This window comes from Homalodisca vitripennis, chromosome 6 (genome assembly GCF_021130785.1).
Source record: "Homalodisca vitripennis isolate AUS2020 chromosome 6, UT_GWSS_2.1, whole genome shotgun sequence".
NCBI lineage: Eukaryota > Metazoa > Arthropoda > Insecta > Hemiptera > Cicadellidae > Homalodisca > Homalodisca vitripennis.
The window spans coordinates 100,258,238-100,283,993 of NC_060212.1; the positions used below are offsets into that span (position 1 = coordinate 100,258,238).

At 33.2% G+C, this 25,756-nt stretch overlaps 1 protein-coding gene across 1 annotated transcript; it reads right to left on the minus strand.

The window, feature by feature from the left end:
• Nucleotides 1–5,641: 5,641 nt before the first annotated feature.
• Nucleotides 5,642–24,218, minus strand: LOC124364645 (protein spire-like). The gene is given in 6 exon segments (XM_046820275.1): nucleotides 5,642–7,492; nucleotides 15,243–15,394; nucleotides 15,396–15,512; nucleotides 21,232–21,333; nucleotides 23,277–23,408; nucleotides 24,183–24,218. Coding segments are annotated over 6 exon segments (708 nt in total). The 5' UTR covers nucleotides 24,204–24,218; the 3' UTR covers nucleotides 5,642–7,308.
• Between the last annotated feature and the right edge of the window lie 1,538 nt (nucleotides 24,219–25,756).

Sequence of the window (25,756 nt, forward strand, 5' to 3'; positions counted from 1 at the left end):
GACTAAGCATTAATGGGCCAGGTTCGCCCCGACACACTGTTGGTGTCGATTTGTATGTGTTCGTATTGTCCTACTTTGGTGAAGCCATTTTGTTTAAGTTTGATGTGTGCTCACATTGTTAGTGCCAATTTGTATGAGTTCGATTTACCCACTCGTTGGTAATGTCAATTTAAGATCTGAAGTAGCCTGGTGTAGCTCTGAACTGGCTTTTTTGAGGAAGAGAGTCAGGGCTTTACTCAGGAGAGCAAAACCTTAGGCTACTTCGGCAATCTACCACAAGGCTCTTGCACTGTACAACCGCAAGGGATTAGCCCAGAAGAAACTCTGCACTGACATTGACAGTGTGCAGGATTGTGCAAGGCTTCAGAAGCTAGTAGCGAAAAATGCAATCTCGCCACTTGGTGGTCTCAGGGACGATCAAGGTATGTATATTACTGATCCTGAAGGAGTTCTATAAGCTATGATAGGGACACACTTTCCAAACTGTACCTTTTATGACAAGGATCAACCAATCAGCTGTGGAGGGAGATCTGCAGGGCACGCCACTTGGACTCTTGTGTGTTCAACTCCAAACTTGTCTGGGATTGCTATTAAGTTGTTTCTTCCTCTGTCAGAATCAACAATTTGATTGTATGTTGGGTTCCTGGTCATGAACCAACATACAATCAATGAGGGTATCTCAGAGAGATACTATGAAAGAGCTGATGCCCTGACCAACTTAGGCTCAGCGTCCAATATGATGGGACATCAACTGTTCTGTAGCATCTGTAGGTCTCAAAATGGTTCATGAGAGGAGGTGGAGGCTGCATCCAGTTTTGAGAATAAGCTTAATGGTTCTGCAGTCGCCTTCCCCTAGGGTGGCGTCTGACCTTCTCTCACTAAGTACATTGGTGTCTTCTGTGGTTATGGGTGTGATCACAGGACATGGTCACCTGAGAAAGCATCTTCAAATACTCAGTATCCTTTGGAAGGATCCGCTCTGTAGAATGTGTGATGAGCAGGAGGAATCTGCTGAACACCTGCTGCCCCATAGAAGAGGAAGAAGAAGAAGAATGTAAATTTCCTACAGCGAATGTGTATTCCAACTGTGGTATAGTAAATTAGTGTCCAAAAGTCCCACAACGTTATTTGATTCAATTTATATTGGATCTACTTTGCAAGCTGGTGTAACCAATTTATAATTGGTCATATTTTGTCTTGTTTATTACTCAATTTACTACTACTCAAGATGTGTGTAGTCCTACTGTGTTATAGTAAATTTCTAAGATGTCAGAATGTCCCACAACGTTGTTGGTATCAATTAGTATGTGTTTGTATTGCCCCACGTTGGTAAAGTTATTTTGTTTAAGTTCGATGAGTGCTCAGATTGTTGGTGCCAATTTGTATGACTTCGGATTAGCTACACGTCTGTAATGTCAATGTACTACAGCTCGAGATGTGTGTAGTCCTACTGTGTTTTAGTAAATTTCTAAGATGTCAGAATGTCCCACAACGTTGTTGGTATCAATTAGTATGTGTTTGTATTGTCACACGTTGGTAAAGTCATTTTGTTTAAGTCCGATGAGTGCTCAGATTGTTGGTGCCAATTTGTATGACTTCGGATTAGCTACACGTCTGTAATGTCAATGTACTACAGCTCGAGATGTGTGTAGTCCTACTGTGTTTTAGTAAATTTCTAAGATGTCAGAATGTCCCACAACGTTGTTGGTATCAATTAGTATGTGTTTGTATTGTCCCACGTTGGTAAAGTTATTTTGTTTAAGTTCGATGAGTGCTCAGATTGTTGGTGCCAATTTGTATGACTTCGGATTAGCTACACGTCTGTAATGTCAATGTACTACAGCTCGAGATGTGTGTAGTCCTACTGTGTTTTAGTAAATTTCTAAGATGTCAAAATGTCCCACAACGTTGTTGGTATCAATTAGTATGTGTTTGTATTGTCCCACGTTGGTAAAGTTATTTTGTTTAAGTTCGATGAGTGCTCAGATTGTTGGTGCCAATTTGTATGACTTCGGATTAGCTACACGTCTGTAATGTCAATGTACTACAGCTCGAGATGTGTGTAGTCCTACTGTGTTTTAGTAAATTTCTAAGATGTCAAAATGTCCCACAACGTTGTTGGTATCAATTAGTATGTGTTTGTATTGTCCCACGTTGGTAAAGTTATTTTGTTTAAGTTCGATGAGTGCTCAGATTGTTGGTGCCAATTTGTATGACTTCGGATTAGCTACTGGTATGTAATGTCAATGTACTACGGCACAAAGTGTGTAGTTCTATTATTATAGTAAATTTGTAAGACGTCAGAATGTCTCACAACGTTGATTAAATCAATTTATACTGGATCTATTCGCAAGCTGGTGTAACCAATTTATAATTGGTTGTGTTTTGTGTCGTTCATTACGCAACGTAAGTGGTGTCAATTTTACAAAGGTATGAGACTTGTACAATGAGTTCCACATTTTTTCAATGGAAATTTGAATGAGTTAGATGTTGTCAATTTCCAATGTTCTATAAGAGGTCTTCTATATTAGTATACTTACCTTTAATTTTAGTTCTGTATGTCCACTAATACTCATTCACTTTTTATAAGAAACACTTTATTACAATTAGTTCTTATTTACTCAACATGTGGTTGCTCCTTCACCAATTCGTATTTAATGTACTTTAAAAATACAACTTTTTATAGGTAATTAGTTTTTTACATTTCATTATACAAATGTACACTTGTTTATTTTTTATTTTACTAGGAAGCAATAAATGAAAAAACAAATTTGATCATTTATATATTCTCTTACAATAAGACAAGGTTTTTTCACTTATTAAGCCAATTCAGAAAGGAGAATGATGCATTGTGAGATTGGGATATAATGAAAGTAGATCCCTTGCACTTTCAATGTCGGACCCACATTGATATGTTTAAATTTTAATATCTCGAATTATACTGTTTATAAAATATAAATTTCTTTTGTAACTGTCTCAATTTAATTATTTGACTTTACTCCAATATAAAGTTATTCTATCTTTTTTTATTTAATTACTTTAATGTTCACACGTGGTTTGACGTCACCATCAGTGATGAGGCTACATTAGGAGAGTTAATTGGACAGTATCTGCCCTGCAATTTGCTGTGAACTCTATAGTTTGAATTTTATACTGCATATTACTGATCTGTTACAAAATCAGCCAGTAGTAATTATATTATGTAACTGAAAACTTATAACAAATTATGTCACTCAGTCAATAGTTATTTTTTCTGGCTTCAAATAAACTTTATAATTGGCTACTTAACAATCTGTATTATACAATTGACATGGTTTTTTTATCAAAAGTCATATTATTTTTTGAATTTTTAGCTCTTTCAACAAATTTGTTTGTTCTCTTAGTTATTCGTAGTTCTCCAATTTTCTATCTAACTCGTAACTTTCTTAGCTTCTTGGTTGATTCTTTGTGCAGATTGTTTATGCGCATAGAAGATACTACCTTTTTCTATTATGAAATTTATTGTTGACAAGCTGCCATACATGACTTTGTCAATGAATGAAAATTTTATACAACAGTAAAACCTTATAAATGCTGAATCATATTATATTTAATTTCCATAAGAGATTAAAGTTTAAACAAATTTGTATTAATGTTAAAAATAAAGATTTTTTTGTTTTATTTATGCTATTTGATGTGTTACTGAAAAAACCCTAAAACTTTTGGTAATTCTAAAAAAAAATATGAAAAATTTGTAAATGATGAAATATTTTCTGGATTTGATTATCTAATGTCATTTAAAGATTTAAAAAATTAAAATAAAAAAAATAAAGCTTGATTGTAAATGTAGCTATGCAAAAATGTCAATAAGTGTCAATAGTTATGATGTGATTCAATATTTTTCCAATGCAGATCAGAAATTCATGATGTGGGATTATATATTGATTTGTTACATATAAAAAATAAAAATAATTCATTATATGTATATGGCAGACTTAAATAAACTTGTATTACCACAACTATCTAAGCATAAAGAGAAAAAATTGTTCTGTAGATGCTGTTTAACACATTTTCATATTATACAGTGATTTTGCAGATCAATTAGACTTTGTAAATATTATGAGGTTGTAAACCAATAACGCCTTATCCAGGTCAGACAACTATTGATATTCATTCATTGACAATCATTTCCTTTGTCCGGTCTGGAACATACAGACTCCCCTCAGGAAAGAGATCTAGGTTGAACTGGGAAAAATACCACGTAATCAGGATTCGTCCAATCAGCTGGGCAGTGGAGAGATTCCTGGAAAAAATTTCCATAACAGGAATGCTGTTCGCCATGATGCTTACAACAATACAAGCTTTTGCACAACATGGACACTAATAATTTTAACCCCTGTCATGGAAAGCCCTGATACTTTATCCTTACAAAACCAGGGTTCCTGAATCAGGGTCACTTGAAATTCTTCCGCTAAAAAGCGTCTGCAGCAAACAGGTGAAGCAGCTTTACTGCGCTGCACATTGACCTGAAGGACCTAGATCCCCATGATCCCTGCAACAAATTGCGTCCTCAGCTGGTCCTGCTCTACACCAATGAACACCCTCCAGTTCCTCACATTCAGAGTCACTGCAGATTGCTCATCTACCAACATTATCATCATCCTGAAACTGCTTGTGTGTACATCTCCAATGACATTCCAGACTGCCATGGAAATTCCAGCATTCTGTTTAGCAATGGTCTTAAGGATGGTCGCAGAGTATTTCCCGGCCACAAGATCATTGGACTCTTTGGAAGACCTTAAAAGATCCTGTGAGGTTCTATAGTTCTCAAATACTACACCTATCCCCCCAGTCACCTGACCCTCAGCCAGACCCTCATGGTCTCAGCTAGTCTCTGGTCTCATCATTACAACTCAACATGACGTGAGCTCCTCTTTCAAGAAAGCACCTCTTGAATTGCAGAAACACCACCTCTGCTGAGAAAACGTTGTCAAGGACGCGCCCCCGCAGTTCCAAGGCCTCCTCCTCCAAAGTGTCTTTTAGGATAGTTCTCGGGGACCAAAGCAACTTTGTGTCCCATCAGAAGCTCCTATAAAGTATCCCTCACTCCCTCCTCTGTTGAAGGAGCAATTAATAACATCCCCTCTCCCTGGATATGCTTATGATTGTATCTACTTTTACTCGATAGTTCAAGGTATTCAAACTTGGGTTTTTATACTTTTTGATCCGAGATTAGTAGAGGGATAGGCGGTTCAGGGAATTCCCCCTAGAATGATGTACTGCCCTCATTCAGACTAACTAATCTTGGCATGAATCATGAGTAACAAAACATATTATAATTTCAATGCTTTGAAAGTTTGTTATCATTATAAAAAATAAACTTTTAAATTTTGCCACTTCCCAAACCTTACTACCATGTGTCAGAGCACAGAGGAACTCATGTCTACTTACCATATCCACCAGTTAACAATATCATACAATGATTGCAGCTTTACTTTATATTAATTGTGAAAACTGGAAAAACACCTAATTTTTATATATCTTGTACCTATGTAAGATATCTGGTTTATTGCACTTCTGGGCTTGTGTGCTTCAAATTCTCCTACAAGTGCATAAGTTTTAGCTGTACTTCAAACAAGCAATATGGGTTAAAACAAACAAATCTCTTTATAAGTTCATATATTTACTTTATATACAATAACTGTGAACATCTAACACAGATTTAGGTATCATAAAAAACTAATTTAGGAATTTTAAATCAGTGTTATAAATTATGAGTGGTTACATATAGCTGCTGGTATGTTAAAGTGTACCAATTTTGTTCATTGAAACTATTTTGTTGGAAAGTAAACTTAGAAGGGTTTGTGAATAAAAATTTATAATTTGGATTTATTTATAACAGTTTGTAGGGATTGAGTAGCATGTAAAAATGAACATAATTATTTTTATAGTGATATAAATTAAAACATAGCTTTTACATTTTTTGATATTATAAAAAAATGTATAGGCCTTAAAATTTGTCAATTGGTTGATTTTTAAGCAATTAAACTGATTGGCAAACAAAAAAAGCACTTGGAAGCCTGAATAAAAACAGTGCATTAAGTCTTGACCAAGAAGCATATTTACACTGAACAAGTATGAGAAAGGTGGAGGTTTTATTTGTATTGTAACAAACGAGAAATTGGGGAAGATCGGGAACAAGTTTAATACATGATTTTATGAATGTTCTTATTAAAATAGATATTGTAGAGTAAAATTTGTATAACTATACCATCATTTTGTAAAATATTTGATAACACAGATGTCAACTTGACAATATTTTAGGGTTGCAATGAAGAACACAATATGTAGAACATTTAGAATTAGAAACAAGAATGGTCTATTAGTTATTGGGCAAAGTCCATGACTTTGAAAGTGAAAAAGAACCAGATAAATTGGCAACTTAATAAGAGCACTCTCAGTACTTCCTGGTTGGCGGGAACTCATTATGAATGTGATAAGATCTCATACACTATGTATGTTCAGTGTCCTCATTAAGTTCTCAATGTTATCTGTTTCTTGTCTCAATATTACAAATAGAGATTCAAGTATTTTTAAACCAATTCATTAAGAATATAATAAAATAATAATTTTTTAAAATTAAAAACTACACATGGATTCAAATATAATCAGTAAATACAAAAAGGAGTATGATCATTTAATTATAAAATTTGTTTTGCAATTTAATAAAACTGAGTGAAAATACAAGTTTGTTATTATATAACTGTAACATTTCTTAAGTTGGTTGGGTACAAATATTTAATTTGCACCAATAAATTATTAAAAATATGAATATCTCTTAGACGCAACATTATTCTACAGTTCATCTACAGACTTTTTTGTAACTTCATTATTTTTCAAAAATTACGTTCAATATACATATATATTATCACGTTTCTAATTAAAGCTAATAGAACTTTATTATATATTTGATTGATTGCTGTTGGAAGAACCTGTTTGAAAATATATACAGGATATCCATTATCATTTCTCTAATATCAAATATAATTCCTCAGGATCACTTTCAGTATGCATTGTGCTAAAAATTCAACAACATAGTGGTGTAATCTTTGAACATATTTAACCTAAATTTACACAATTATTTAACAATAATAATTTACAAACACTAAAATCCGTAACGTATCTACATAACCTTATTACAATTATATACATATCATTTTGAAAATTATGAAAGTTGTAAAACAAGATTTAAATTAATATCACACAAATTATTATATCTATTGTTGCATTCGTACAGAACTGTAGGCAGGTTGAGGTGATAAAACAAGATCAATACACAGGAGAAAGATCGAGTGTCAGGTTACGAATGGCGTTGCTGCGACTTGTGCGTGAGGACTTGATTATCTGGATCACCATAGTTTTGCAATCGTGGCAGACAATCATTTCCAAACCCTTGAGCTTTTCTGCCTTCTCTTCTGGTCGACCTAGAGTCTTTGAGCGGGAAAATCGTGCTCTGGAAAAGACAATATGATTTTTGACATTATCGACTGAAGGAAATGTAAAAAGTCTGTCTCGGTTTAAACTAAATGGCTATTTTCAGCTGTTTTGGAGCTTTTTGTAAACCTGTTGTATAGCACAGAAAATTCAACCAACCTATATTGTTCACAATGAGAAACTAATCGCCTATTCGCAAATAAACTGATTTCATAAAAATATTTACAATACTTTGCTTGGACATATTTTCAAGAAAAGTTCCTACTGCAGATTACGTCATCCACTGCTTTAGGAGTAACGAGTAAGTTACAGATTTAACTTTAGGTAGTACATAGACAGTGGCATATGCTGGGATAAAGCATTGCTTCAGTAAATAATAAATGAGATTAAATGAGATCAGGTATTAATCTATAAATATATGTAAAATAAATGAGTAGGTAAGTTTAGTCACTAAGGACTCATACATACATAACATGATAGAAATAATTGTTGTCAACCATCACTTCACACAATATATTAAAACCACTTTAAGTGGTTGTATATGTATGTACATATATATATACATTAATATATATGTAGGCTGTAGGCAAAAAATGAAATCTACATGACAAATTATTGATAGTCTGAAAAATAAATTCAGTACTCTGAAATGCCAACCATTATCATAAAAAGTTAAAGTACCTAACAAATTTAATATCTGGCACATTTCCATCAAACTTGAAGTAGCACAAAATAAGGCTAATCCTTAAGAAAGGAGACAAAACTAACCTTAATAATTACAGAAGCTCTTTTGGCTACTATATCAAAAATTGTTGAAAAGTAAATGACGCCTAACTAGCTAACCTTGAACCTTGAAAATAGTAATATTCCAAATTATTGCTAGCACAGTTTCCATCATGGCCGGTCAATTCTATTCTGTGATAGACTCATTAGAAAAACGTGAAAAATATGTAACATATATACAAATGTAAGCATATTTAGATATTAATTTAGTTGGATATATAAATTTAGATCTTTAAAAAGCTTTTGATTCTATGTCTAATAATTTAATATTTGCAAATGTGCTCAAATTAAGAATACAAAATTATCCCCTATAATGGTTAAAATCTCATCTCTCCAATCAAACTCAGTTTGTTGAAGTTATAAACCATGATAAGAATTTTAAACAATTCATCAATCAAGCTTTTCATTGTTAACTAAAGTAATAAATGGGGTCCTTCAAGGGTCCGTTTTAGATCCACTACGGTTTGCCTGCTCTTACGAACTTGCAAATACTTAGCAAGGCAAGTAAATTATGCCTTTATGCAGATGATACTAATCTTAAAGTGTCTGCATCAACATGGGAAGAAGTTGCAAAACTGCTCACGAAAATTTAACAATTCTTCACAACAATTTTGTAAAGAACAATCTATTATTAAACATGGATAAAACTAAAATTTAAAAATGTTAAGCCGCCTCCCCAAAATCCCATTTGGGGAAGTGAGCAAAGCTGTAACAGTGACTAAAAGTTCATTCACTTCTATTTCCTAGAAAGGTGTCCCGAGTTTCATCCCTCCATCTTTATCCATCAAAAACTAATCAGAGTGTATCCGTACTTTTAACTCACACTATATATACAAAAAGATGGCAGTGTTTAACTCCGAACAGTGGAGAACAGGTCACCCTGTAATCAGCTCCACCATCACTTTCATTAAACACTTTTGAGCTGTAAATAATTTGTTTGAATTAGGGTAGGTTCCCCAAACAGTAATGTCATATTTCAAGATGATTGTATGTCAGCATAATAAACTACTTTTCGAGTACCAATTGTTGACAAGACTGGAGTGTATAAAATAAAATGCAATGAACGACAAACAAATTATGTAGGACAAATCGGTCGTTCATTCAAACATAAATAGATTCAAGAATGCCACTCCAACGTAAAATTAAATAAACAATGCTGTACTTTTGCCTAATATCTACTACTAAATGAAAATCAAAACATAAATGAGTTAAAAAATGGCTTGAACTTAATACTTCATGTAATAACGGCATGTTATTATGAACATTGGAAGAGCATGACATTTATGTAGCTTTTAAGAGCGACGATGGTATTAACCTGTTAAATTAAGAATTGCAACACAAATCTAACATCATCTTCAACACTGTTATCGACGATGGAGAGGAACGATAACCCTACAGACGCATGTCTTTACCACGCTGCAGCCTACATGTAACATTACGTGCAATCGTGTTTTATGTCCATGAGTGAGTAAAATTTGTTTATTTATTTATTTATATGTGTGTTGAGTTGTGTAATTTCAATTTTATGACAAAACCCTTTTCCACCATGGGTACTGAGGTCCGACGATAAAGAATAACCTTCTAAATATGTCACATTAAGAACAGATGAACTTGGATTGGTTTGACATTGCGATGCACAAACCTATCGTATTTTAGTCAGGTGATACATTATATCAAAGGCTCAACTTAGATCCAAAAACACAAGTTTTTTTCTCCTTAATCTATAGAATTAATATAATAGTAGATTCAACAAAATCAATTCCGGCTGTAAATACCAATCCTTGCTGATCAGAATCATGTAAATCATTCTCTTCTAAATAATTAACAAATTGAATGTACATATCCTTTCCAAATGTTCTTTATGGTAAATGAAAAAGGTTAATAATTCTGTAATTCTTTATAATCAGAATTTTGTACAGTGGGAACACTTCAGCTATTTTTGCTTGTCAGGAAAATAGCCACTTAACAAAAGATGAATTTATCAAATGAGTCAAACGTTTAGCTGTAAATTTCTAAATATTTGTAACGAATGTCATAGGTACCTCATCAAAACCTGATGACTACGTGTAGTAGTCATTAGTACGGTACTCATTTCAGAAGTAGCAATTACATTTGGAATTTATATGTGTTAATTTGGTAGAATTGGTGTCATAATCTTTGTGTACTACTAATTTAGCTATTATACTCATTTACATAATTGTTGTAAAGTTTTTTTTTTAAATACGTTATCTTTTTTTATTAGGAAACAAGTAGGCCTACCATCTACAAGAACTTCTATATTATTTATTAGGTGTAATTTTGTATTGTTATAATTAATTTTGTTTCCTGATTTATAAGATCCCAAGTTGCGTTACAAACATTATTTGAGGTTTTAATTACATTTTCAAAGTGTTGTCTTTTTGCTATGATAATTTTATTTTAAAAGACATTCACTTAACTCAGTTTTTCAAACATTTATTATTACTAGTAGATCTTACTAGTTTGCAAAAACAATACACTTTTATTCTTTTAATTAATTTGTGTACCATCTTTTGTTATGTAGTTCAAACAGTGTTATGTATCTAGAAACAGCATCACTCTGTTGGGAGGTACTTTAGATGCGGGGATGAGGTGCCTGGTGGGGGAAACCATGTTGAGAGGATGCTAGCTTTTGTTGACTACCGAGCCTGAGTACGTTCACCGTGCAGTACAGGTCTACTGGGTAATACTCATGTACTACCTTTACTGGGAACATCATGAATATTGTCATGCAGGTTGCGTCAACTGTCCTCTTGGCCCGTGCGAAGGCTCAAACTGTACTCTACATTTGTACCTTAGCTCTTGTTGTTTATTTATCTGTGATGTTTCTATAAAAAGTTTATAAACATATAGGTGTGAAAGGAATTTATAATTTATTGTATAACAATATGTAAATTAATTCACACCGAATTGGTGTTTAAATAATGAAACATTAAAATAGTATGATTTTGTTATGATAGTGTTTAAGAGACAATTTTATTGCAGTTACAGTAACAATTCTATAGCGTTTGCACATGCAAATATAAATACAAATTATGTATTTTTATTTATTATAAACTTTATCCTCCAATTCCATCCACTCCGAACATTTTTAAACTTACATTGCAAGATGTCATTGAAAATTGAAAAATGTGTTGTCTACGATCAAGAATTAAGTTTTGAGGCACAAAAAATATAGTATGACCGAAATAACGTATTTAATCCAATATGTTTACGGAGCGTGGCCCGGGGAGTCGGTGTCTTGAGAACGGCTAGTACTACGAGGACTGCCATTTGGATAACATGACTTATGGTCAATCCATACTGCACGGCGAATTTGGAACCGAGTATAGAAAGTAATTCTTTCAAAATTGCCTGTAGGCGGACCTCCATACCCGCTGTTTAATGGGGGTATTCATTAATTTCCAGACTCTTCAGCAACTTATCTCACCACCATTATGTTATTCATCAGGCAATATTGTGGTTTCACATAATATTTTAGCCACTGCGCGGTACTGCTTTTAGGTTATGTTTAAAAGTCTGTGTGTACCTACTTACAAACAGATCCTGAATTTAACTTCAATTTTGGCAAGGAAGTTTAGGGGGAATCAGATCCTTGCAATACATATGAACCACACATATAATAAATAATTGAGCAAATGCAGGACATTAATCTATACCATGTACTACATTCAATTTTAATGATGTTTATTCAAAATGCTCCATTGGTTCCGTTCCTCTTATAATAAATGGGTTGTCACAACAATAATGTTGACTTCAAAGTAACATTTGATTTTTGAACATTAACTCATTCCTTATCTAACATACCTCATTTCATTAAAACCTTCTAAGAAAAATCCCGAAAACAGAACTAAACCCCAGTTTAAATAAAAATCTTTGTATACGGCAGACACGCAGGCTTGAAAACTTATTAGTTCTTCTAAATGATCATTACAAATCAGCAATCTCACTAAAAGACCGTGTGAGTACCATGCATTTAAAATGTTATTGTTTTTACAATATTTTAAATGATTTAGCCTATTTAACACCTTAACCGAAACACCGGTCTCAGGTAACAATTGGGAAATTTCTTTCTACTTGTTGGCAATACTGCTTATCAGATCTATTCAACGGTCCCAGTAGCTTCCCCCCTCCCACCACTCCCCCCAAACAACCAGGTTTTGTTAAGTTTTACACGAGGCCTTTACCGTTACTTATCGATTTTTAAAACTCTGCCGGTCTGACGTACCGGATGTTTCAGTTAGTGAAAGTTTGTTGAGGTCTCCTGTACCGGGTGTTTCGCTTTGCGTTTCTCAGTGACTAAAACGAATATAGTAGTGTTCAACTTACAGTTTTTTATTACTTTATTTATTTGTAGACATTAATAATGGAAGAATCTGGTTCAAATAGAAAAGTTTCAGTGCGAGCTAGGGACTTTGCTAATCGAGTTACGGAGATGTTAGCCAGTGACATAAGTGATGATGACTCTGAAGAGAGTGACTTTTTTGATGATTCGGATGCGGATCCAGATTGGAGAGAGCCTGAAGGTGAAGTCAGAAATCCTTCCTGTTCCAGCCATTACAGCTCAACATCAGAGGATGATGAAAACAGTGTTGGTGAGGACGAAGATCGTCAGTTGGAGGGTGAGCTGATGATACTCTAAATAATTTAGTAGATACAGATATGCCAGAATATGTATTTGGCCGCCTTAGAAAACGTGAACTAGGACCAGCATATCCTTGGCGTACATTAGAGCCAGAGGCAAATACAAGAGTGCGAACATCAGCTCGTAATATAATTACTGGTGGTTTACCTGGTTTGAGATTTCCAGCAAGAAGATTGGGTAATAACCCAGAGAAGTTGGCCATATGGAACTCATTGATTGATGAAACAATAGTCAATACTATTGTTCAACATACAAACACTAAGTTGAAGATTGTAAGATCTGGCTTGAACCAAACAACAAATAAATATAATTATAAGGATACTGATGCAATTGAAATCAATGCTTTAATTGGATTACTGCTTTTGTCCTCAGTTTTAAAATCAAATAACGAAACAATTACCTCTGTGTTTCAAAAAGACGCTGCTAACAGACCGTATTTCAACGCCACAATGTCCGTAAAGAGATACGAGATACTGCTATCTGCTTTGCGATTTGACGATAAGAGAACTCGCAATCAAAGAAAATCATCTGATGAAGCAGCTGCTATTAATGAGGTTTTCAATAAATTCATTGAAAACTCTCAAAACTTGTATTGCTTATCTGAACATGTAACGATAGATGAAATGTTGGTACCGTTCAGAGGCAGGTGTGGGTTTTGAATGTACATGCCCCAGAAACCACACAAATATGGCATCAAAATTATGTGTCTGACAGATGCGAAGACATCTTATCTCCACAATGCCTATATTTACACCGGCAAAAGAAGTGATGGTCAAGGTTTATCTCAAGAAGACCAGAAAAAAAGCAAACCAACCCAATCTGTTATAAGACTGACGAAACCAGTACAAAGAACTAACCGCAATGTAACAGCTGACAATTGGTTTTCTAGCCTAGAAGTAACAGAAGAACTCGAAAAAGTTGGTCTCACATACGTTGGGACAATGAGAAAAGATAAAAAAGATATTCCCCAAGAGTTTCTTCAAGACAAGGAAAGAAAGGTCGGGACATCTCGCTATGGATTCAATGGCACGAGAACTTTGGTTTCATACATTCCAAAAAAGAACAGAGCTGTAGTCCTCATCTCTACTATTCACCATGCCATTTTTACGGATGAACGAAGTGCAAAACCAGAGATTATACGGTTTTACAATAAAACAAAATGTGGAGTCGACATTTTAGACATGAAATGTGCCATCTACACTACTGGGCGAAGAACAAGGCGCTGGCCTCTGGCTGTATTTTACCGCTTCCTTAGCATTGCTAGCATAAATGCTTGTATATTGTATTTATGCTACAAAGATACCCCTTCAACCACAAGATTTCAGTTCACCAAAAGTTTGGCCAAGGATCTTACAGAGCCTTATCTGAGAAGACGTCTGTGTACACCAAACCTTCCTCGTGATGTGAAAAGCTCAATCAACTTTGCCCTGGGCCAAAGAGAAGAAGCAGTTGCAGGTGTGCCTTCTGATAAAATGGAAAAAAGAAAAACCTGTGGAAACTGTCCCTCAGCAAAGGAGAGAAAAACTCAATACAAGTGTATTAGATGTGACATTCCTATATGTGCAAAGTGTGCAATGAGTGTGCCATTGACTGTGCGTAAAGAGACCACAGTGATTGAAGGAACTGACATAAGAAATGAAAAGGTCTATATAACACTTTTATTGTTTCTCTAATGCTTTTATATTGTATACAATTTTATTTTATGAATATTTCAAGTATATTTTTTTTAGTTTTGTAAATAGTTATCTATGTTTTTCTACTTTTTAAAATTTCGTATACAAAATGTAATAATTACATTTTTTACAACTCTATTACTAATATTACAATAATTTTGTTAATACCTTATTTTTAATAATTCTGTAAAAATGAAAGTATCAGTACTACAAATTACGTTCCTGGTAATATTTAATGTATTTTGAAAAGTGTTTAGTGCTTACTGTATCTTACTAAAATTTTTCAAGAATTTACTGTATTGTTTAAAAGTTAATGTAAAATTAATTATCTTTGTGAGAACATGTCTACATTAATTTCTTAAACCATTCTCACACTTTTTATTAATTTTTTGCCGTAAATATACGTCGTTGAATCAAAATAGTGGTTACCGGTCTCTAGGACCGGTGTTTCGGTATACGTTACCGAAATATGTTTCAGTTAAGGTGTTAATTCAGATATAGTATATTTTTATGCAAAGATTAATTATAATATTTTGTGATTCATTTCTTTAAGAATGACTTTTTTAACTATAGCCCATGTAGAATCAAATACTGTTTTTCATCCTATGAAATATAGACACTGTACCGGAATATACTTGAGTAATATTTACCTGAGGGTGCCAGTGGGAGTGGAGAGGGTGCTGCTGGGCGGCAGAGACTGGTGGCCCGGGTCAGATATCAAGCTGGTGGACATCTGTGAGGCGGGAGCCGAGCGGTTCAGTTTAGGACTAGCAGGAGCGCTGCCAATAGCTTGACGCTCAGGTACCACCAGCCGATTGTACAGTGCACGCGGGGAACGTGTCGTCCGTGTCCGGAGACAGCAAGCCTGGGCTGAGAGCCACCACTGGCACGTGTGAGAAGTGCTCCGTAGGTATCCGCATCTGTCACAAACATACACATTTACATTATATGCGTAACAGCCTGAAATATATTTCCATCATTTCACATGTGTCAAAGAACAACACTTATGATTGTAATTGAATGGGAAATTGTAACTGTAACCTGCGGTGTCACTAGAACTGTGGCAAGCTGCAGCAGGCACCATAACTGTAACCCGTAATGTCACTAGAACTGTGGCTAGGTGCACCGGGCACCGTAACTGTAACCCGTGATGTCACTAGAACTGTGGCAAGCTGGACTGGGCACTGTAATTGTAGGCTGTGGGGGAGTTATGCTGAAGAGGTAATCATGATAATAACACAGTCACAGTCTATGATGATGAGAATACAAACTTGAAAACAATAGTCTAAATAATAGTTACAAACTTCTTACGTCAGATAACTATGTGATTTTAACTTTAACCCTAGAACTGGCAATGGTGCCACTCTGTACTGGCGGCTCTATTTTAACAACCTCACAGACGTTTCTTATAATATATCACATTTCATAACTGTTAGTCCAAATTAATATAAACTATTATATGTCAATGTATTCACAACTATATGGAGAGCATTATAATAACAATATCTTATTATTTCCATGGAAACATATTTTTGTTCTTTTTTACAAAATGTAAGAAAACATTTTTTGGACAATATTTTTTTTAATATTCCGTTGTGTAACTGCTTAGCAATAAGCTTTACATCAAAACTGTAAATGTATAACTTATTCAAAATTTTGTCCTGATTCCAAAAATATATAGTTATTGTAACTTTTACCTCAAAACGTATGTGATACAGGGCTTTGTATGAAAAATCACGTGTATTTACTTATTTTCAAAAATGCATAGATTTCTAAATAAATATTATTTTTTGTGGGTAAACATAATCTCATGACTGCATTTTTACTTATATAAGTATGACAGATAAAACAAAAATAAAATAAAATGATAAATTTTAGTCTTACCTTATTTACATATGTACAATATATACAAAGTTTCATTTTTCACTCAGCGTCACTAGATTTATCGGTCCCTAAAGTTTTCACACATACTAAAACTATAACCTAAGAAAGCTAAAAAAAACAATAATAACAACACTAAAACACTATAAAATACAGTTTCCACAAATACAATTAGATTCGTAACCTCAAACACAAAACCCGGCACTTGTTTACAGTTTCACAACAATGTGGTTGACCCGTACTACGTTCACGTCAGCTGTCATAGAGAACGATGTTTTACGGTAAACAAAGAAGACAATAATCGAAGTAAGAACAGTAAATTGGTACTATAGTTAATGCTGTTCCAGAACATATCAAATAAAAATCATTTATATGACCTTAATTGCCTAAAATTTCAATAACTGTACATGTCTACTTTGGCGACAAATATTTGTCGTTGCCAAATCGGACGGGCCTTTGGCGACAAAAATTCGTTTCATACCAGCTGGAGGGTTAATATTTATGAGGAGAAGGGACCACCAAGACTACGATTGCCTCGGATGCTACCAATCTTAAGAACGCCCCCATGCAAAGAGTGCTCCGGCCCCACCAGGTGAGACCTCTAGGAGGAGTGATAAAAGTAAAAAAAGTAAAGGTAACTAAACAAAATAATTAGTAGTACAGAATTGAAATTTTCACTCACTGATTTTATTGACGAGACAAGGGAATGTTAGCATTAATCTATGGTAGTTCATAGAGAGATCAACTGACTGAGTGTATAAGAAGAAGCCAAAGTAATCCCGATTTTGAAAAAAGGAGATTCAAAAAAACCCATCACACTACAGACCATTATCGTTGCTACCTACTTTTTCAAAAAATTTTGAAAGAGCAGCCTATAATCAATTAGTAAATTTTCTTGAAACCCATTGTTTGCATGATAAGGAACAGCATGGCTTTAGACCAAATCGATCTGTGGTTACTGCTGGCATAGATTTCATTAATTCCGTCATTGACTCTGTAGATAAAGGAGAGAAAACAATAGGTATTTTCTTGGACCTAAGCAGAGCTTTTGATAGCGTTTCACACAAAATTCTATTAAACAAGATTGAAGGCCTGGGAATCAATGGCATTACTCTAAATTGGTTCAGTTCATACTTAATCAATAGAAAACAATTTGTTGAAATAAAAAGTAGCATTAAGAATCAAATAGTCACCAATAATTCTTCACTAGCACAGATTCAACATGGTGTTCCGCAAGGATCAATCCTTGGCCCACTGCTGTTTCTCTGTTATGTAAAAGGTATTCCGCTCTCTTTTCCAAACAGTCCAACAAAAACACTTTGTCTGTATGCTGACGATGCAAGTTTAAAAATTAGTAGCAGTACATTAAATAATTTGGAAAATTTTAAAAAAAGAAGTATTTACTTCTTCTAGTTTATTGGACATAAATAATTTCTTTAATAATCATAAACTATTATTAAATACCAGCAAAACTAATTTTATTGTTTTCAATGCAGGAAAAAGGAAATCTTCAGTAAATCCGGGAATAAAAATAAACAACCACTCTTTGGAAAAAGTAAGTTCCACAAAATTTTTGGGTTTAATCTTAGATGAAAATTTGACATGGAATCTCCATACTGAACACATAGTTAATAAAGTTACTTCTGGATTGTATGCTTTGTATAGGTTATCTAAATTTTGCTCATTAAATACTTTAAAAATAATTTATTTCTCTCTTATAGAATCATCAATAAGTTTTGGTATTGAAATATATGGGGGTACGTCAAAACAGAATTTGGATAGAATTCTCCTTCTCCAAAAGAGGGCAATACGAACCATGTAGAATCTAAAATTTGATGACTCTGTTCGTCAACATTTTACTGATTTAGGAATAATGACTGTTTATAGTTTATATGTTTTCCTATCAATACTCCATGTAAAAAAACTAAGCATAAATAAATTGGTTCCGAAACTAGGTGACAGTCATTCATATTTCACAAGAAATCAAAATCAGATTGCTATTAATTCCCATAGGCTAGAATTTTATACCAAAAAAACATTGTATGCTGGTGCAAAGTATTTACTAAGACTACCTGTGGAATTAAGAAGTATAGACAATATTAAATTATTTAAGAAAAAAAGTTATTTGATAAACAACCCATTATATAAATTTGATGAACTTTGACAACCATCCTTAATTTATGTTGAATCTGGTAGTAGGTGTAGTTTGATTTGTTATGGAGAAAACTGTAAATACTGTTACTTAGATGCAACTAGTTTAATTTAACATAACAACGCCATTCAATGTATACCACTGTATATTATATGAATAAAGATGTTTCAATTCAATTCAAGACAGTGCAGTGCATGATGTCATAAACAAACATGGTTGACTCATTCTCTCAGTAACTTAAAACAGACAAGAATGCTGGCTGAGCTTGAGGGTCATCCCCTCCCCAAGCTCCACCATCATCGCCATGCTTGTTATATCACAATTTTAATCAGTGATAATCGAAAACTATTTCACAGAACAGTGCTGGGGGAGCTCATGGGCGACCCCTTTCCAACCCTGCTCTTCGTTTCAAGATTTTAATCAGTGATAATCCAATACTGTTTCATATATGAGTTTAAAAACTTTATTAAAGGAGAAGAGAGATAAACTTGTGAACAATCCTCTGAAGCTTGTGAAAGTTTCTTATTAAGAATAAGGTAAAGAAGAATAAATGATTAAAAAGAGCCTGCTGAGAGAAAAAGCCAAAGACGCAATTATTCTAATAATTAACAGAAAAATTAAGTAGAGCAATGCTAGAGTGCATGGACAAGGGTTTCTAAAAAAATATCATCTGAAAAATTGGAATGTATGAGGGCTATTCAGGCACCTAATTCAGAGTCCAGCCCTGACAACAGGAACATTTCGGCTGCCCTTCTTTTTATTCAAATTAGAAATGTGTGTGCCAATTTAAAAATCACGTCACTTATGAGGTGCGGCTGTGATTCGTTTTTCGTTGTCAAAAATCTTAAAACCATTTGACATTTATTGGTAACTGTGTGAGGTGTATGGAAACAACATAATTACTGAAAGTTCTGTCAAGAAGTGGTCCATTAAGTTAAAAAAATGACAGATAAAACATTTATGATCAAGAGAAGAGTGGACGTCTGAGAGTTGTGACTGAAAATCTGGTCGCCAAAGTTGAAAATGATTCGTGAATACAGCCGGTTCACAATAACCAAGCTTCTTATTGATTTTCTAGAACGTGGTGCAACAATAAACTCTGAGTGGCTTAACATTGCAAAATTTTTGGAGACAAGCGCAGAGAAAAATTGTCATGCAAACCTCTGCTTTTGTAATACAATGCCTAACCTTACACAGCAAACTGTACTGTAAGAAGTCTTCAACTCGTTCAACTGGGACTTTTTTCTCATCTCCTCTACAATCCTGATCTTGCTCCAAGTGATTTTCACTTCTTCTTGAAAATGAAGACCTGGCTAACAATGCAATATTTTGACAACGATGAGGATCTCCAGGTACGCATCAGTGAATGGCTGAGATCGCGGTGGAAAAATTATATGACAAAGGAATTTCAAAGCTTATCCACTGCTATTATAAGTGCCTAAATTTGTATGGTGATTGTGTAGAAAAGTAGTATTTTAGTTCCTCTTTCACATGTATATAAGAGGGCAATTCGGAAAGTAAGAGAACGGTTTCATCCGACACTGTCAGGCGCACGTCAATTGTGTATATATTGGTGTGCACTCGTGCACGGCACCTCAGTCAGGATCTTCTTTAAATGTGTGCTACAGTCGAAAATCCCACCAGTTGTGAAATATAGTCTGTGATTTGTTTTTGTTTGGCAAATAACATAAAACCATTAGAAATTTATCGGGAACTGTGTGAAGTGTACGGGAACAACATAATGAATTAAAGTTCTGTCAGGAAGTGGTGCATTCAGTTAAAAAATGACAGAACAAAACGTTCCTGGAAAAGACTAGAATAACCAGTTCTGAGAGTATCGCAGAGAGAATGTATCAAAACACAAGAATGCAAGTCTTAATATTCAAGTTACAATCTGGTGATGGGGAGTTGAACCTTGACTTAATAAACCCCTTACAGTGCATATAGACTTTACTTCATATTTTTTAAATAGAAACTGATCTTACTTTTGTACACAATGTTTGTAATTCTTTGAATCTTCAAAGGAGTGAATACATTTTAGCTGTGGTAAATGAAGTAAACATAGTGCAGCAAGTCATTGGGCATTTCTGATCTACAAGACATCAAAATGCTACTTCTATTATGACTATGATTGGATAACAGAGTGCATGCCAGGTAACTCGCATTTAAGTTTTCCTGCTGTCTCACCGGTGAAAAGAACAAGTATGTTATAAAAGGTAAAGAAACACAAAAAGAGCATAAAATAAGAAATCATTCGAACAAAAAGATCAAGTTGAGCATCAGGACTTTAGTTTCTTTTGCAAAGTGTATCCTTTTAAAACATATGATGAAGCATGAAAATATTGAAAAAACTAAAAGGCATTTGGATTAGTATTAATTATATCTTTAAAATGAGACATGTCCTATCATTCTAAATCTATAAGGGTGTAAAAATGCATGACTATAATATTGTTCTAAGATTGAAAAACTCAAGGTCATTTTAATACAGCCTCGATATTAGATTTTATAAATTAAATTACACCTACGTGAACTAATGTATAAGTATAATACAATAAAATATTTATGAAACAACCGATGTAATATTTAAATGGACATTTATAACTCACTTTTGAATAACATTTGTTGCATACAGTTCGTTTACATAATTTGCAGATTTGACCCCAGGGGCCAAATATGCTGAACCTTGTCTTCATACATAGGAAGCACACCTGAAACACACATATAGGCATTACAGTATTCAATAAATACTAAGACAACATGGTTTGAAAATGTATATGAATAGAAGTGTTACAGATTTATTGTTACAGAAACATGTCTACACAGTACACTTGTATAAGTATTCAACTGAAGAGTTAACACACTAAACAGCTGTTAACACTTTCAGTTGAAATTCGTGAAAGAGGCTGAAATATTTTGTTTACATTTAATTTATAGAACACTGCTTGATCAGTTTTTTGCAGATATCAAAGACAAAGTTAATATCTAACTTTTATACCAGATTGCACCAGTGGCGAATTTAAAACATTGATTGCATTGAAAATGCTACTTAGCACTGTCAAAAAGCCAACCTTAGTGAACAAAGTAAATGAATTATGGTCTATATTGACATTGTGATAAAGTCTAAAAAACAACAAGACGCAATATGTTATAACAATTACCTTGAAATGTTTAATGAAACTGATAAGGATTTCCAAACACCAAGGTAAACCTATGCTGCTATGGCTGGAAATATCTTTCACTGGAAGTTGGCTGGAATAAGTTTCTGAGAGCTATAAATAAATATATACATGTGTGTATGTGCGTGTGTATAAGACAAAGCCCTCACTCACTCATTCTCTAACTTTTCAATATCCTGGGATTTACTTGGTGAAAAATAGCAAACAATAGGAAATTATCGATTGAGAATACAGAATGTTATAGAATACATATCAGTGCACAGACAGCAGTGACAGAGATCCAGAAGAGGAGGATCATTTTAGAGCGATTGAACAACTCCAATGAATAAACAGTCATTTAAGTCATATTTGTTACTGGAAAATTATATTTATTCAAGCCTTTTAATAAATTTAATATTATTTAAATCACTGAAAATTAAATAATTAGAGAAACCCATATAATAGCAATAATAGGACACATCCTTGTGTTTTTTTCATAAACTTACAAATTGCTGTAGTTTTGTTAACGTGTTTGTTTTTAAAAACAACTTATTTGTCTATACCTATAGGTAAATCAAAATTGTGAGGTTAAACTGACGTTAAAGAAATTGCTGCGTCTTCATTTCAGCTAGCACATAAACGCAACCCGCCACACAGACAGTGTTTGTCTGTTGAAAGGGTAGTATTTGGGTTCCGTGCACACAGCTAAATGTGTCCATCTTTACCTCATGGTAACTAAAATTCTGCTGCCATCTTAGTTTGAAAATGGTCAACAGAACATGATTAAAAAATATTAAAATGGCATGGCATTATTCAGAGTTTGAGAAGCCAGATATGTATTTGATAATAACTTGTAATCCGAACTAGTAGAAATATACTCATCTCTTACTGAGAGCTACATAAAAGTGTTTTAAAACATCAATGTTGTAACTACAGAATTTGAATTTTTCATTTAAACATTTTAAAAGTCCATTTTGAGTATGAAAACCATAACAATTAACAAATATTGACATCAAGTTTACACATTGTAGATGTTCTGTTCTATGACATAATTCTTCTTTATTATTTTTAAATCAAAGAATCCAAAAACTACAAAATTGGATTTAAATACAAATTTATTCAGTTTTTCCCATAGTTTTTTAGTCACTGTAGACATTTAAACTACTGTCAATTGTTCAGGTTTGAATTTTCTCTTTAAAACCTATTACTTTAAACTGGAATTCAGTAATCGGTATTATCTGTAAAGTATGCTCACAAAGTAAAACAGCCAATGCAGTTTCAGCAATTCTTTTTCACATCAGAAATTTAATAATGTTTCCCTGCTTTGAATGCAGTAATTTTTAAACCCATTTAAAACCCGTTAAAAACTATATTTAGAATTGAAAGAAAACACATTCTAGGTGGTGCTAGGATTTCCTATGTTTAAAAGCTAGTAAGTCAGTAATATAATACACCAATATTATCTAATAAAACATTTATAATGTTGTTTAACTAACTTTCCGCTTTTCCGCATCCTCCTTGACATGTCCCTCAACTGGAAGACTCTCCAATTCCGCCTTGGTCAGCACACTGCGTATGTGGACAATCTCCTCTAGCGTGAGCGACAAACACTCTTCTTGCCAGGTTTTCTGCCAACAAAGAAACAAATGGAATTCCAGTTGACCACAGAACTACTTGGTAACAGTCAATGTATTATATTATATTATATTATTATTATTACCAACATCCTTTAATACTATTTATGTGCCATCAACTGTAATTACTATAGTACGGATTGTTTGTACCAGCCACAACATAAAAATCTATCAACAGTTAAATAGAAGTATCGGTATCTCACAAAGAAACGGTTACCTCACCATTACTATTTTACTACAGAAGTATTGTAATTACTATAGTACGGATTGTTTGTAAAGCCACAATACAAAAAATTTATGAACAGTTAAACAGAAGTACTAGTATCTCACAAACGGTGACCTCATCATTACTGTTTTGAATGCAGATTACAATAAGTACATCCTAGTATTTTATAAAGATAATAATATTTTTAGTAATTAAAAAATACAGAAAACAAGATTTGAATTTCAAAAAATTATTTATTTTTTATATTATATATATATATATATATATATATATATATATATATATATATATATATATATTTTAACAATACAATAATCATTGTACACCAATCACATAATATTACCAGTACCAGGATATATTTTTGTCCATAAAATTTGTATTGATTAAGAAGACCTAGTAAAAACCAATAACAATTTATATGACTAAAGCTAACCTCAAAAAATCAAGGTATTGATAAGAAATAAATGTTCTTACTTGAAGAATGAAACAACAAGACAGGAAAGTAAAATCATTCAGTGGCCAACTAAGCAAGAGGAACCCACCTTGGCAATTGTGATAGGCATTGAAGCATGTATGTAAAGCTGGTGGCAAATAGAGAGCAGTTGTAGGCTAAATGAGTGGCATTGGCAGAGGCAGTATTGCCTGGTGGGTGGGTTGGGAGGAGGGATGACTCACAGAGGGACAGGCCAGACTGTAGGGGATGGGGTAGTACAGGCCCAACAAGAAATATTCGGCCCTGTGCAACGGCTTCTTCAAATCAATCATGTGCATAACAAATGCTCTTTCTTTCTTTCCTTCCTGCTGGTAGAGTAAACACATTGTAAGGATGACTTAAAATGTTACCACTGGTCATTGCTATTATCAATATGTTGGTATAAATGTCAAATTATTTAGTAAAATAAACCATACACAGAGTCAGTCTCTTAGTGTCTCTCTGTTTTTTTTTCTTCTTTTTTGGAATTATTCTCCTCACAAAACCAAAAAAGTACACTTTGAAGAATGTTATATAAATTCTGTCAAATCAGTGATATATAATATAACAAAAATATATATAATATATAGGTATATAAAATAAACATTAAGTAGACTTCTTGATATAAATTTCCATTAATATTTCAGCATTTGCCGTTCTCAAAAAGGATTAACAAAAAATAATATAGTACATCAAACAAACAAAATTAACATAAATAAATATACAACAATTTTTGAACATGCGATTAACAGCTAAGAGAAATATGAACAGAGAAAGATAAATCAAATTTAGAAAAAAAATACATAATGGTATAATTTCTTGAATCATCTTTTATTCAGACCAAAGGGTACTTTAGATTTTAATATTAACTGATGTGCCTTATTTCTCTTAGCTGTTAATCACATGTTCAAAAATTGTTATTTATTTATGTAAATTTCTATTTATTTATGTTAATTTTGTTCGATGTACTATTTTATTATTTTTTGTTAATCCTTTTTGAGAATGGCAAATGCCGAAGTATTCAAGGAAATTTATATCAAGAAGTCTCCTTAATGTTTATAATTAACCATTTATACAACTAAAGTGAATATATATTAATGTAAATTGACATATCAGTATTAATTTATTATAGTTTTGTTTGAAATTAAAATATTATTTAGTTCAGTATAACTGCACTACAAACTAGTCCTAATTAATGTTGTAACATACAAAAAAATGTGTCCAATATAAGTGTATCTTTTCTTTGCTAAAATATAACATTTGATTTAGTCCTCCTACAGAAATCAATAACATGTGAATTGAGGGGAAATTTTCAATTGAGACTGGATTCAATTAAAGGTTGTACAGTACAGGGAACGCCAGATAAAACAGGCAAAATCGTTGCACCTGTTGTTGATGTATATAACCCATAAAATTTTATTAATTTTAAATAATTGTATGGTAATAAATTATTGTTGTAATGTATATTTAAATATTGATGTAATATTTCTATTGTTTGAAATAAATTTAGTTTTTAATAAAAAATGTCAATGAATATTTTATTAATGGGAATTTTATTTATTTTCTAAAATGGAAGTGAATGATGAGAAAAAGTATTCCATTGTTGGAAAGTTAAAAAAAAATATTTTTCAAGATATCTTACTG